This window comes from Phoca vitulina, unplaced genomic scaffold (assembly GCF_004348235.1).
Source record: "Phoca vitulina isolate PV1807 unplaced genomic scaffold, GSC_HSeal_1.0 scaffold40, whole genome shotgun sequence".
Lineage (NCBI taxonomy): Eukaryota > Metazoa > Chordata > Mammalia > Carnivora > Phocidae > Phoca > Phoca vitulina.
The window spans coordinates 897094-911587 of NW_022589743.1; the positions used below are offsets into that span (position 1 = coordinate 897094).

Here is a 14494-nt window from a genome sequence, read left to right on the forward strand (position 1 = left end):
GGCACGGAGTCTAACCCTTTATTGGACAGGTGTGGGGAAGGAGCCTGAGAGGTTTAGCGACTTGCCCAACACTGGCCAGCCAGTTAGAGAGGAGACAGGCCCTTCTGGTGCCAGATCAGCATCCCTTCACCCTGCCCTTGGCTTCATCCTCATCCACTGTCGCCCTGGGTGATCACACTGGGGTGGTCCTCCCAAGACCAGGAAAGAAAAATCTGGCTCTGTCAGTACTGCAGGTGCGAGAGCGAAGTACAGTCATTAAACGATGCACAAAGAACTTTGGAGAACTTTTTATTGTTTAAAAATCATAATTGAAGCTTCAAAAAACATACAACCCAACACGTGTCCCAATTCCAGTCCCCGACTCCCTGGAGAGCACGGGGCTATTCCCTCCCATCCTGCTGCCCACACCACTAGCCAGGACCCTGCCCTGGGGAGGCCGCCTGCCCACCCTCCTGCCCACCGTGCGCTATGTCACTGGCTGGGGAGGGGTCCTGGGGTGGGGGGGGTGGCTGGCTCCCTGCACCCCTCACCCCCTGCACATACGCAGTCTGTGAGGCATGTAGGGGAAAGGGGCCAGTTCCCTGGGCAGGGGACCCCAAGGGGGAAAGATAATGAGCCAGTCCCCACTCACCCCACTCCTCCCCAGCCCCCCAGCTCAAGGAAAGCTGTCGTCATCATCTTCTGCCATCTCCTTGGCAAACTCCAAGTCTTGCTGTTCTCGCTCACGCCGTTCCTGGGGCAAGAGGTGGGGTGAGGGCTGGGCTGCTGGGGACCAGTGGGGCTCTCTCACACAGTGCTTCACCCAGCCCAGCCCACCCCAAGGTCAGGGACTGCCAAAGCTTCAGAGCTGCTCCGAGCCCTTCCAGAAACCGCCTCCCTCTTCCCTCTCTGTAGGGAAGTCTGACCTTTCAGTCTTCTCTAAAGTAGAAGGCACCTTACCTCTGCAGACTCCAAGTCCTTGTTGTACGATTTGGGAGGAAACCTCATGGCCTAAAGCACAGCAGAGAGAGGAACAAGATGAAGAGAAGGCACGCACTTAACTTACGTTTATCGTGCTCCTTCTGTGTACTGGGCACCACGACATGAATAAGGTTATTCGCTCTCCAGTGGAGTCTAGTGGGGAGCTAGGCATGCAAGCGAATTACTACTACACCACGTGCTAACTGCTAAAGGAGAGAATCAGGAGACCCCGGAGGTGTAAGTGACTAATGCTCCTGAATGGGCAGGGAGGGGGATTGGCAGTGAGGAGGGAAAGGAGGAAAGGAACAGACTGGTGTGCGAATGGAGGAAAGGCAGTCCAGGCAGAGGTTTCAATGTGTGAAAAGGCCTGGCCTTCCCTGCTTCCCTGAGCACAGCATTTACCTGATTTTAAGCAAGGCAACAACATCCCTAGTTTCTCGGGGCAAGAAGAGACCAGGAAAAAATCTGACACACGGTACCAGCCCCCAAGTCAGTGCCTGCCACAGGATAAGGGCTTAACAGCCTCTGTGGAACTAGACACCCACCCTGCCTTCCCACAGTTCAGACTTCACTAAGTGCCTTGAGACACTGATTGCATTTAATGTCATCAAGCCTGAAGCACGCAGGGCAGGTCCTCTCACTCTCACCATCAGCTTCACAGATGGAGAAACAGTCTCAGAGAAGGCGAATGACTCAAATTTGGAAGCAAATCTGGAGCCCTGCACTCTGAATCCGTCTGGTCCCCTGGAAACCAGGCCCTTAGAAGCAGTCGAAGGTCTTCCAGGCCCACATGCCGAGTCCTTTGTTCCCTCTGGGCCCCCTGCCCTGCCATTCAGCGACTTTACAGAGAAGGGCCGGGAACTAGGCTAATCTCTGAGGAATCCTTGGGTGCTGCCAAACCCCGCTCTGCAGCCCCAGCTTCTCACCTTGACAGACATGTTGTGGATATCGAGGCAGAAGGAGATCCGCTGGTGGAAGGCCAGCTGGGGCTCACGGGTAGAATAGATATCAATCATCTCCTTGGACTGGACGTAGCCCTTCTCGTGGTTGATGCTGGCCTCAATGACGCCATCCCGGATGGCCTGCAGGTCCCCAGGGGGACGCAAAGTCACCAGAGAGCCCTTCTTCTAAATCTGAGAACATTCTGTTCCTTTCCTCCTTACACTCTCACACGCTCACTTGAGTACACATTCTCTCTGGAAACTTCCTGGCTTCACTCTAAGACTGGCACTCCCTGAAAAGACCATGCCACCCCCTCCTTGACCAATCTCCTCTCATTCCCGCCCCCTGAAATGCGGCAGGAGCGCGGTAAGTGTAGTCCCCGAGCCAGCCCCACCTTGGCAACAATGAACTCCGCGTCCTCTGGGCTATCCAGCTGCAGCTTCTGCGCAATGTCAGCCAGGGAGATTCGGGAATACGAGAGGCTGATCATGCGCACACCTGGGAGAGGAAGGAGCAGTGGGGTGGGCATGGTGGGCACAGCCCCTTCACCCACCCACGGACACCCCTAGGGCTGTCCCCATCCCTTGCAGAAGTCTCTTCTGGGTCCTGCTCTTCCAGCGGCCCCTCAGACTCCCACCCGCACCTGTCTTAATGACGTTGTGCCGCAGTCGGATGATTAGGGTATAGGTCCCATCTGCTTGAAACTTCTCCCCAAACTGGTCCAGGACCTGGTTGAACTTGGCTAGGTTTCCGGTCCTGACAGCTGGAGGGGGAGAGGAGTGGGTCGGATGACGCCAACGGGCAAACCCACCGAGGAGGCCACGGCGCCCGGGGTCCGGCCAGCTCTGGGAGCGGGGCCGGCCTTACCTTGAGTCAGGAGGAAGTAGGGCATGAGCGAGCGCTTGAGGGACGGCTGACGGAACTGTAGCCGGTCCGGGATCTCCCCGAGCAGCAGCTCCACCACAATCAGAAGCTTGTGCACCTGGAGGTGTGTGACACGGGAGCACAGGGGGCAAGAAGCCCCAGGGGGGGGGGGGGGGGGGGGGGAGAGAAACGGGGCTTCAGTGCAGCCACACTGCGAAACAGGGAAAATGGCCCTGCTAAGATTAGGCCCATGCAGAGCTGGGCCTGTGCCCAGAGCCAGGTCCTGGAAGAGCTGCCCCTTTGACCACACTGAGCCCTAAGGTCCACGGCACACCACGCTGCAACGGCAACGCTCTGGAAGTTCAGGCCAAACGGGCAGGTCCTGTGGCTCAGAAACGGTGAGGGGACAGGGCCCAGAGATCTAGGGAATGGAACAGGATCAGCCAAAGATGCTGCTTAGGGAGGTGGATCGATACTGGAGAAGAGGAGGTGAGTGTGGAGAACTCGGCACCTGGCCAGAGGCAGAAGCGTGGGAAGGGGACGGGCAGAACCTCAGCGAATGGGCCGTGTGCGGACGCAGGAGGCTGCCTGGGAAATCCAGCCCTTCCTTCTCCATAAAACTCAGGGATTTCTGAATAGTGCCTACCATGGACTTGGCACCAAGTGAGGAAAATTACAACGGAGGGGATGATGCCAGCGATGAAGGAGCCGCCCACCAAGTAGGATGGACAGGGCCACATCACGTGACAGCAAGAGTCGTGAGGGAAGTAAGGGGTTAAGATGGGTGGTGGGTTGGGGCGCCTGGGTGGCTCAGTCGGTTAAGCGCCTGCCTTTGGCTCAGGCCACGATCCCAGAGTCCCGTGATGGAGCCTCGCGGCGGGCTCCCTGCTCAGTGGGGAGTCTGCTTCTCCCTCTCCCTCTGCCCCTCCCCCTGCGTGTGCTCTCTCTCTCTCTCGCTCCCTAATAAATAAATATATATATTTTTTAAGATTTTTATTTATTTGAGATATAGAGTGAGTGAGAGAGAGAGCACACGAGCAGGGGCAGAGGGAGAGGGAGAAGCAGGCTCCCCCACTGAGCAGGGAGCCTGACACGGGGCTCAATCCCAGGACCCTGGGATCATGACCTGAGCTGAAGGCAGACACTTAATTGACTGAGCCACCCAGGCGCCCCCCCAAAAAAAATCTTAAAAAAAAAAAAAGATGGGTGGTGGGTGATCATGCCGACACTCAGCCCCATACACCTGCAATGCTGCCCCGTTCCCTGGAGAATCCAGGAGTGAGGGGAAACCCAGGCGAAGGGCAGAAGTTAAGACACGCCGTAAGGATTTGGATGAAGCAGAAAAAGGAGGATGTTTTGGCCGAGGGAACAGACTGGACAAGTGTGAGCACACGTCTCAAGAAGTTTGGAAGGCTTTCATGGGGGAGGCTGGGCCCGTCTGGGGACGTGCTGTTTTGAATGCCAGGCTGAGTTCGGAGTTTGAGGACAGAATGCTAGTCTTCACTCACTAGCTCAGAAAAGCTGAGCAACCAAGTCCTCGGTTTCCTGGTCCCTACAATGGGCAGCAACGGTGGCCACAGCAGTGTCATCCAGTGTCATCATAACCCCTGCCTGCCTCCCTCACAAGACTTGTAATACTCTCCTGGGCAGGTAATGGGGAGCAATGCAAGCTTCCTGGGCAAAGAGATGGGCCTGGAGCTCTGTTTCGTCAGGCAGGCATGTGGAAACTGGGCTCAGAACGGGGAGGAAGACGACCAGAAATGCTAGTGGCTCAAACAAGGGCACTGGTGATACCAGAGAGGAGACAAATACAAAAGACATGGAGGCGACTTAGTGATGGGGAAGGAGGGGTGGGGGGTGGCTCCCGCCGACAGTCTGCTGGCCAAAGACCTCACTCCAGCTCTCTTTGCTCTTTCCTGCCACCTGGCTCTACCACAGAAACCCCTGAAACCTTATCCCTCATCCATCCATAGTGAAGTCTGGTTTGAAAACTCTGCTTTACCCCACAATGCCGCTCCCCAGTACACGACACCGCTTCTATACTGCTTACCTGTATTTTTAGAAACTTTAGCATATGTCATATGTTGTAAGCAATCTAATACTCTGTACACATACCGTGTATGTCTGAAAAGCCATTCCTTTCTGTGAAATTCTACCCATCTTCAAAAACCAGATTAAACTTAACTTTTTAAAGATGTCTTTAATTATTTGACCAAAACCAAACCTGTCTTTGTCTGAACTTCTGAACAGAAACAAACCAAATCTTGAAACCAAATCTTGACCACACGGACCTAATCATTGCACTTCTCCATCTGGTTCTCTTTCAAGGGCACGAGGAGGTGGAGGTCATGTTAAAATGGGAACAGAGGTCCGTAGTTAGGAAAGCTGGGTCCAAATTCTGGCTACCAGGCTCTGTGACTTTACATGGGCCCTCAAGCCTTGCTGAGTCAACGCTGTTTACCTAGATCACAGCGCCCAACACCAAGGTCAGCACTCAAAAAATACTTGGTGACTGACGGCTCTCGGGTGGCCAAGATTTATCTGCCCCCGAATCAGTCAGCCTGATGGCGATTTTCTGGGCTCCTTGGCCAAAGAAAACACTGCTCCCAAATGGGCATGTGAGGGACCAGGAAAGAGCCTGGGGTTTCTCAACACAACCCAGGCCCATGACTGGAATGACTATAAGGAGCGCCGGGGAAACAGGAATATTCTAAAACCTATCTAGGAAGGATAGTACTCTGAACGTAACCACGGGAGGTGCAGCAGAGTCTGCTTCATGTGCTCTGATCAGTGCTACGCACAAACGGACATGCGATGCAACTTCTGGATAATGAAGGTTCAGGAGGCCTTCCCGGGCCCCTGCGCAGGGAAGGAGAGCGAAAGCATTATCAGATGAGGGAGCGGCGCGGGCATGCGAAGCGCTGCTCACCGTCTGTTTGAAGCCGACAGCTGTGTGCTGCGGGGCCTTGCGAAGGGCATTGGTCATCGTCCTCCGGGCCTCTGAGTACTCCAGCTGAATGGCTTTGATTCGCCCTGGGTGCGGAGGAGAGGGCGCGTCAGCAGGACGGCGTCCTCCAAAGCCCCTTGCAAACCAGGGCGCCGAACGGGCCTCTGGGCCTCCCGGGCACCAAGTGCACCCGATTTTGCGGACCTCTGCACCCCGTGGGCCCGACACCCCCCGGGCCCCTCGCTCACCTGTGTAGTAGAGGTACCTGGCCCACTCGTTGTTGTTGGCCTGCTCGGGGAACACGGACTTGGACACCAGCTTCTCGGCCTGGTCATACAGGCTGTAGTGCAGGTAGTTCCGCAGCAGGAGGTTGAGCAGAGTGGCCTGGCCGTCTGCGTCGTGCCGGAGCGTGGCCGTCCGGAGCCGAGCGTGCAAGAAGCTTCGCGAAGGCAAGAAAAAGCATGTCAAACGCCTCAAAGAACAACTCTTTGAACGGCTTTGAACGCTCTATTCTCTCAATTGCAAAAAAAAAAAAAAAGTGGCACAAACTGCTTTTCTGGCTATTCACTGACTCTTCAACCCTGGAGCGCCTGTGGCGGGATGCGCTATTCCAGGCGCACAAAGAGGCCACAGCTCCGCATCCGAACGGGCGAGACAGCCGACGACTGTGACAGATGAGTGTCGTAGGTAGCATGACAGGAGGAGGTCAGGGCTGTGGGGAAACCAGGGAAAGTGCAGCGGGAAACGCAGGAGGCGAGGAGGATGGGGATGCAGTTTTAAATAGCTTCATCAGCACAGGACTCACTTCTGAAAAGGTAACAAAGGCTTAAAGGAAGTAGGGAGAGGAGCAGCGTCAGCAGAGAGAAGAGTGTGCCTGGCATGCCCCAGGAGAGCAGGGAGGCCAGTGTGGCGGAGGAGTGAGCCGGGGGGAGCGGGGGGAGGTAGAGTCAAGAAGGCAGTTAGCAGGGGCCAGAGCACGTCAGGCCTCACATGCTATGGTGACTTCAGCTCTTCCCTGAGGAACATGGGAGCCACCACAAGTTTTAAGCCGAGGAGTGAAATGTTTTCCAGCCTGTCCTTCTACCCTTGACCTACCAATGCTCCCTTGCTGTGGAGTGTAGGGAAGAGCCTGGGGGACAGCTGTTAACCTCGGCGTCAGCCCTTGGCCATCTGTACCTGCGCACCACATCCAGCTTGTCCAGAAACTCATAGACCCGGGCGTGATAATAGTAACACTTTGCGGCCACGAGGTCCAGGGCCCGGCGGTTCTGAGTGCTGATCTTCTGCATCAGATCGTCAGAGATCTTCTGTGCCTGGGGAGGCAGCCAAAAGAGAATCAAGTGGGAGTTCCTCAAAAAGTTAAACAGGGAGCTATCATATGAGCCAGCAACTCCCCTCCTAGGCACGAATCCAGAAGAACTGGAAACGTATGTTCACATAAAAGCTTGTACACAAATGTTCACAGCAGCATTATTCATAATTATCCATACAACGGGAATATTATTCATCCATAAAAAGGGCTGGAATCCAGATATACACTATAACACAGATAAACCTAGAAAACATTATGCTAAGTCAAAGCAGCCAGACACAAAAGGCCATGTGTTACATAATTCCATTTATAGGAAATGTCCAGAATAGGAAAATCCATGTGCCAGAAAATGTAGATGAGTAGTTGCCAGAGGCTGGGGTGAGGGGAGAATGGGGAGTGACTACTAACCGTAATGGGGTTTCTTTTTGGGGTGATGAAATTATTCTAGAATTAGACAGTGATGATGGTCGCACAACACTGTGAACACATCAAAACCCACTGAACTGTACCCTAAGTTTTTTTTTAATGTATTTAATTTAGTTAATTAATTTATTTATTTTAAGTAATCTCTGCACCCAATGTCGGGCTCAAACTCATGACCCAGAGATCAGGAGTCGGATGCTCTACTGACTAAGCCAGCCAGGCGCCCCTGAACTGTACACTTTAAAGGGGGTGAATTACATCTAAAAACAAACAAAAACCGATTCGTGGCAAGCAAGAAAAAAACAAAACAAGGAATGGAACAGGGGGAACTGTCATTTCTTTCTTTTTTTTTTTCCAAAAGATTTACTTATTTGGGAGAGCGAGCGCGTGGGTAGGCACGTGCACACACTCAAGAGCGGGGGTCCTAGCCAGGGGGAGGGAGAGAGAGAATCTCAGGCAGACCCCTGTTGAGCATGGAGCTGAACTCAGGGCTTGATCCCACGACTCTGAGATCATGACCTGAGCCCAAATCAAGAGTCGGATGCTCAACCGACTGAGGCACCCAGACGCCCCAGTCCTGTCATTTCTTGAGCGTGTTCTTTGGATAGTGGCTGTGACTGACAAAGAAGCTGGCCCCAGCCGGGGCGGGGGGAGGGTGGCTCAGTCCCGTCATCAGAGCTGCCACTTATGAAAATACCGTGAAAACTTACTATATGCAGATCACCGTGCTAGTATTTTATTTAATGCCAACAATGATGTTGTGAGTTGGGCATTGTTTTCCCCCATCTGACGTAAAGCCAGGAGAAATTAATTTGCCATAAGGTACAGCTAGGATTTGAACTCAGGTTTCTGTCTCTAAATCTCCCTTTCCTAACAGAACCCACCGCACCGGTACTGTGCCAGAGAGATGCCTGCCACTTCCCACGGAGTCTCAGCACGAGCCAAGGGGGCTTCCCTGGATGTGGGGTTGGTACATTCCCACATGGGGGAAAGGGTCTGGGGGCACGAAGAAGAGCCCAGGGACTCTCTCCAGTTCTTCACCAGAGACAATCTCTCCCGCAAACCCCATGCTCTGCTTGCTCTGGTCCTGGATACCTCTTTGTAACGCTTGCTGTTCATCAGGAAGATGACCATGAGGAGCTGCAGGTAGGCTTCCACTTCAGGCAGGAGGGGGGTTGACGCAGCTTTTCCTGTTCGGGGACGGAACTGTAAATCAGCTTCGGTGTCCATGGGCTAGGAGAAGACAGGAATTATTGTGGAAAAGCTCAGTCAGATCAACCAATTAAGAATTTATTAAGCACTCACAATGTATTTCAACAAATATTCACTGAGTGCCTATTATATGCAAGATTTTTCTAGGTACTGGGATATAAAAATAAAGATGGCACCGTCCCCTTCCAAAGGAAGTCAAGGAGGCTGGCAATAGAAACAAAAAAAAAGGCTGACAGGAGTATAACAGACATCTTTACAGAATATAATGGGGACAGAAAGGATATTACGAAGACCCCTCAAAGAGTCTACAATCTAAGTAGAGAGATTAAACCACCACACCTGGAACCACTGCAATTTTATCAGAGAGGGTTTAACAAGGTAATATAATTCTAGGGATGAGGTCAAGAATAATGAGATATAATTTTTTTTTGATGGGAACAAAGGAAATTTGGGGGAAATTGACATATACATCGTACTTATTATCGGATCTAGTCATCCAAACTGGAATAATGTGCAACAGCTCAAAAACAAACACGTTGGGGTGAATTCAGAGATATATAGGTTAAAAAAAATTTTTCCAGGTGAAGTAGGAAGAGGGTGCTTTTCCCTGTTCCCAGACAATAAATTCTTCATCATTCCACCTCAAAGGATTTTTTGAGTCTGTTCTATGGAACAGCCCATGAGCATATAGGGAGATGGCTGAAGGGACAATGAGGTGTGAGAAGGGGCAGGACCTGGACATAAGGGGGATTTTACAGCCAGAAAGGAAAAGGAGGGGTCTTTCCTGACACGGAGTCCACTGCCAGCAACAAACAAACTTCCTCAGCATTCATTATGTGCCAGGCACGGTTCTAAGAGTTTTACACATATTCCTTTCCTCCCCTTCGTCCCCCAAATCTGTTCACCACATTTAACAAAGGAAGAAAATGAAGCATCAGGAGATTAGATCACTTGTCCAAGTCCCACATGTACCAAATGGTAGAGCTGGTTTTCAAATTCAACTCTACCTCCAGAACCTGTGCTCTTTTTTTTTTTAAAGATTTTATTTATTTATCTGAGAGAGAGAATGGGAGAGAGAGAGAGCATGAGGGGGGAGGGTCAGAGGGAGAAGCAGACTCCCCGCTGAGCAGGGAGCCCGATGTGGGACTCGATCTCGGGACTCCAGGATCATGACCTGAGCCGAAGGCAGTTGCTTAACCAACTGAGCCACCCAGGCGCCCAGAACCTGTGCTCTTAACCACTGTTTTATACGTCCTCCACGGTGAGGTTTCGGAGGCAGAGAGGTGGGGGTACCTTCTCCTAGGACCATGGAGACACCACCCAACTGGAGGAGAGTGTTGGTGTTGGGGAGCAGTGGGAACGGAGTTTGGTTCAAAGGGTCCTGATTCCCAGCTCTTTTCCCTAACTCAGAAGAATGATACTACAGGGCAGGATGGTTCCCTTGTTAGTGGGCAAATGAGTATTAAAACGAGCTGCTTTGTTTCACCAGTCAGCTACAGCAGGTAGTAAGACAGGTCTTTAGGATGAGAAACAATTACATCGAGAGGTGGGGGTGGGGTGTGGTCTGAGGCCAAGCCTGTACCCTTTAAGCACCTGACTCACTTACCTCTTCCAGGAAGGGCAGCAAGAAGTCTCGAGTGGCATTATTTGAGGTGAAGAAGCCATGCACAGCCTTATAGAGAACATAGTGGTTGAGGCGGCGTGATGTGGAAGGTAGCATCCGCAGGGCCCTCAGCACGAATCGAGGCTCCTTGCCCGAAACTGCCTTCTCCAGCTGTTTCACGTGCTCCTTGATGTCTGTGGAGGACCACAGAAGAAAAAAAATGTTACTTCTAACTCTTCCTATTCTCCCACCACTCTAGGCAAGAAGTTCTAGGGAACCTCTTTTAAAGGGCAAGATGTAGCCAGTCATTTCTTTTGCCTAATACGGTTAAGCAATACTTACAGATGCCATACAATGATTTTAAGACATAACCAAGAGACAAAGAAAAATAAAGCTGGGGTAGGGGAAAGGGTAGAGGGTGACAGAAAGAGGAAGAAAGGAAAAGCAACGATGAGAAACAACAACGACAAACACATGGAGGGACGCCTGGGTGGCTCAGTCGTTAAGCGTCTGCCTTTGGCTCAGGTCATGATCCCAGGGTCGTGGGATCGAGCCCTGCATCAGGCTCCCTGCTCGGCAGGAAGCCTGCTTCTCCCTCTCCCACTCCCCCTGCTTGTGTTCCCTCTCTCGCTCGCTCTCTGTCAAATAAATAAATAAAATCTTAAAAAAAAAAAAAGACAAACACATGGAGATTTATCAGTTTTCTAAATAGGAAAAGACTTTCTAAATGTAAATAATGGGAGAAATCACACACACACACACACACACACGAATGATGAACTCCACTCTGCAAAAAATCCTTCTGAATAACTGTGTAAACAAAAATATTTGCAACAAATGTGACCAGAGACATATTCTTATTTTACAAAGAGCTTGCATAAATTAGGATAAGTAAAAATGAACACAAATAGACAATGCAAAAAGCAGACAGACAGCTAACAGATATGAAAATATATTTCACTAGCATTTGAATAACTGCAAATGGAAATGTTTTCAACTACCAAACTGGTAACACAGAGGGGTGCCTGGGTGGTGCAGTTTGTTGAGCGTCTGATTCTTGGTTTCGGCTCAGGTCATTACCTCAGGGTCCTGGGATTGAGCCCTGCATCAGGCTCCACGCTCAGCGTGGAGTCTGCTTGAGATTCCTTCTCCCTTTTCCTCTGCCCTTCCCGCTTGTGCGCTTGTGCTCTCTCTAAAATAAATCTTTAGAAAAAAATCATAACATTACTTTGAACTATTCTATGTCTTAATATTTAAAGTTTGTGTCTTATAAAAAAAATATAGAGTCAGGGGTGAACAGGACATTTCTGTTGGTATAATGTAAATCAGTACAGTTTCTCTGAACAATACCCATCCAAAACCCTAAAAATATCTGCCTTCTCAACTCAGGCATATTGAGAATCTGTACTAAAGAAATAATCATAAAGGTAGATTAAAAACTTGGGTCACAAAGATGACTGCTGCAAAGCTATATATAATGGTAAAAAACTGGAAGCAACTGAAGTGTCCAGGAATAAGGGAACACATGAATTGGTAGTTTCTTAGTTACCTTTGTACACTTAGCATAGAGTGCCTGGGTCCCCTTGACATAATAATGATAACTGCTAACATTACAGAGGGTTTACTATGTGTTCATCATGTGCTAGGCACAGTTCTAAGCATTTTATTTATTTATTTATTTAAGATTTTAATTTATTTGACAGAGAGAGACGCAGCGAGAGAGGAACACAAGCAGGGGAAGCGGGAGAGGGAGAAGCAGGCTTCCCGCTGAGCAGGAGCCCGATGCGGGGCTCGATCCCAGGACCCTGAGATCATGACCTGAGCCGAAGGCAGACACTTAACGACTGAGCCACCCAGGCGCCCCGTTCTAAGCATTTTAATCTTTACACTGACCCAGTGAAGTAGGTACTGTTACTCTCATTTATAGAGATGAGGAAACGAATTCCAGAGCTTGTATGCTTAGCCACTATATTGGGTATTCAATAAACGTTTCTGGAATAAATTGAACACTATGTTTATGGATATGTTAGATGAAAGAACACAAAGTCATCTGTATTTAGTTATGCCTTGTTCCAAACTGTCTATATAACTTGATCTCAATTACAGGAGAGCAACTCAAAAATTCATAGGAAAAAATGTTAACCATGGTCGATGTTATACCCTGCTACTTTAGACGTCTCGTATTTTCCAAAATTTCTACAGTGAAACGTGGACTACTTCATATTAACAAAATGAAGTGCTTTATAAGAAACATGTGTATGTACCCAGTCGCACCTCTGCCGTCGCTATCATTATTTTAGGTAAAAGGGTCTTGATTAGATACTGAGCCTGTTGCCCAACTTTAGAGTAGGGGCTGATGCAGTCCACATTACATCCTCAAAAACATCACCCAGGAGCCTAACTTTGCTTATCTCCATGTTTTTGAGCAAGGTTCTCATGCAGTTAGAGAGAAAACCCAATAAATAGTCTGGTTCCACTTGATCCAGAGCTGGGAAAACAGCACCAGGTTCACAGTGGGAAGCTCTCACTCTGCCCACTCCAAACGTGGACAGGATGCTCTGAGAAAAGTGAAATGTGAACTTGGAGGACCGAGACGGTAGTAAGAAACTGGGAACAACTACCTAGGAGAAAAGAAATGGGGGGACTGATACATAGTTTAGGTGGAAGGTGAGTATTAGGAACTCAAAGATGACACCTAAAAACTTGAAGGTCTGTAATGTGTTTCAACTCTTTAGGAACAGAAGTAAAGGCCTGAAGGGAGAGAATGAGCAACGGGACTGTAAAGGCACCTTAATTACAGAAACAAGGAAGCAAGATACCGAGTAGAAAGGCTTGTCTTAGGGGAGTTTCCCAGAGGTAGCTAAGGCAACAGAAAACTTTTGTACAGTCTTAAAATTCAGGGGCCAGTATTCTGCGTCACCCTGACCCCCTTTACACACATAAATACAAACACCGGTTTCTAGAGGGACCGATCACATACTGGGGGCGTCAGAATCAGTTCGGTGGATGTAAATAGAGTAGGTCGGAGAGGACTTAGAAGAGGGAGGGAGTCCACAGGCCCAGTGAGACCCACTTCTAGATGCAACCCAGGTAAGGAGGGAGGAGGTATGTTCAGGGAGAAATCCAGAGCCTGGAGAGAAGGTTCATTACTGGGGCTGGAGTCAGGAGTGTCAGGGTGGTAGGGGGCGGGCACTGGGGGTGATCCTAAGGAATCGGGAGTGGTGGAATCTGCGCTGGGGTCCCGAGGATAGGCTGGATCACCGGGGCGCTGTCATCCGTGACCACGGCACGTCCCCGGCCCGGGCTCTCGTACCCTCCAAGGTGACGGTGTCCAGCTCTCGCTGGGAGTGCTCAGCCGCCGCCGCCGCCGCTTTGCTGTCAGGCTCCCCCGATGACCCGCCACCCGCCGTCGCCTCCTCTTTCATCTCCACATCCTGGGGGGTCGGGGGCGGCGGTGGTTCTTGTTCCCCTCCGCCCGGCGGCGGCTTCGCCTTGTCCGCGCCGCGGCGCCGCGCCGAGCCCTCCTGTTTCATGGCGCCCGGGGTCGCGGCCTACTCCGGGGACCGAGACCAGGGCCTCGCGTGAATCCTCGCACCAGAGACCAGGAACCGAGCCGGGCCTGCACACGAGCGCGGGCTCGCGACGGGCCGCACGATGACGGAGCAGCTGCAAACCCCTTCCCGACGCTGGGCCTTCTGGGAAACGCCAGGCCCGGCAGGCCGAAGGCCGAGTCCACAAAAGGAAAAGAAATCAACAGCCGAGGTGCAGGATGGAGGCGGACCTTCGAGGAAGGAGCTGGGAGGAGCTTGTGTGCGTCGGCCCGGCATTTGGAGTGCTTCAGTGTGTTATTTTCTTCTGTGTTCCTCTGGACTGCTTTTCCGTGCGCGTCCACGAGATGTCCCCTCAGGCTCCAATGTGGGTTACATCGGAGTCTTAAGAGCACCCCAGCCAGCGTGGAGTAAGGCTTGTTGCAGCGCAGGGCGTGATGACGTCATGAGGCCCCACCTCGCTCAGTCTGCGCCCCCCCCTGTCCTCCGCCTCCTGTTTGGGGGTCTCGGTCCAGATTCTCGAGGCTCGTACTCAACCGCCGCCCACTGCATCCGGCGCGAGGGAAGAAGCCGCGAAAGAGGGATGTGAGCACCGAACTGGGGAGTAGGAGAAATCATTGGGATTCAGACTTCCTTGTCAGATTTTAGCAAGAGCTGAAAATAAGGCATAAAATCCTGCAGCC

At 51.3% G+C, this 14494-nt stretch overlaps 1 protein-coding gene across 1 annotated transcript; it reads right to left on the reverse strand.

Moving 5' to 3' along the window:
* Positions 1 to 277: 277 nt before the first annotated feature.
* On the reverse strand, positions 278 to 13967 carry PSMD3 (proteasome 26S subunit, non-ATPase 3). Its single transcript, XM_032428956.1, has 12 exons — positions 13577 to 13967; positions 10267 to 10457; positions 8544 to 8681; positions 6890 to 7026; positions 5962 to 6152; positions 5696 to 5799; positions 2770 to 2884; positions 2546 to 2665; positions 2297 to 2400; positions 1887 to 2042; positions 940 to 990; positions 278 to 733 (listed from the first exon to the last, which is right to left on the reverse strand). The coding sequence occupies exons 1-12, from the start codon at positions 13794 to 13796 to the stop codon at positions 656 to 658; spliced, it is 1605 nt and encodes a 534-aa protein (XP_032284847.1). The 5' UTR covers positions 13797 to 13967; the 3' UTR covers positions 278 to 655.
* Between the last annotated feature and the right edge of the window lie 527 nt (positions 13968 to 14494).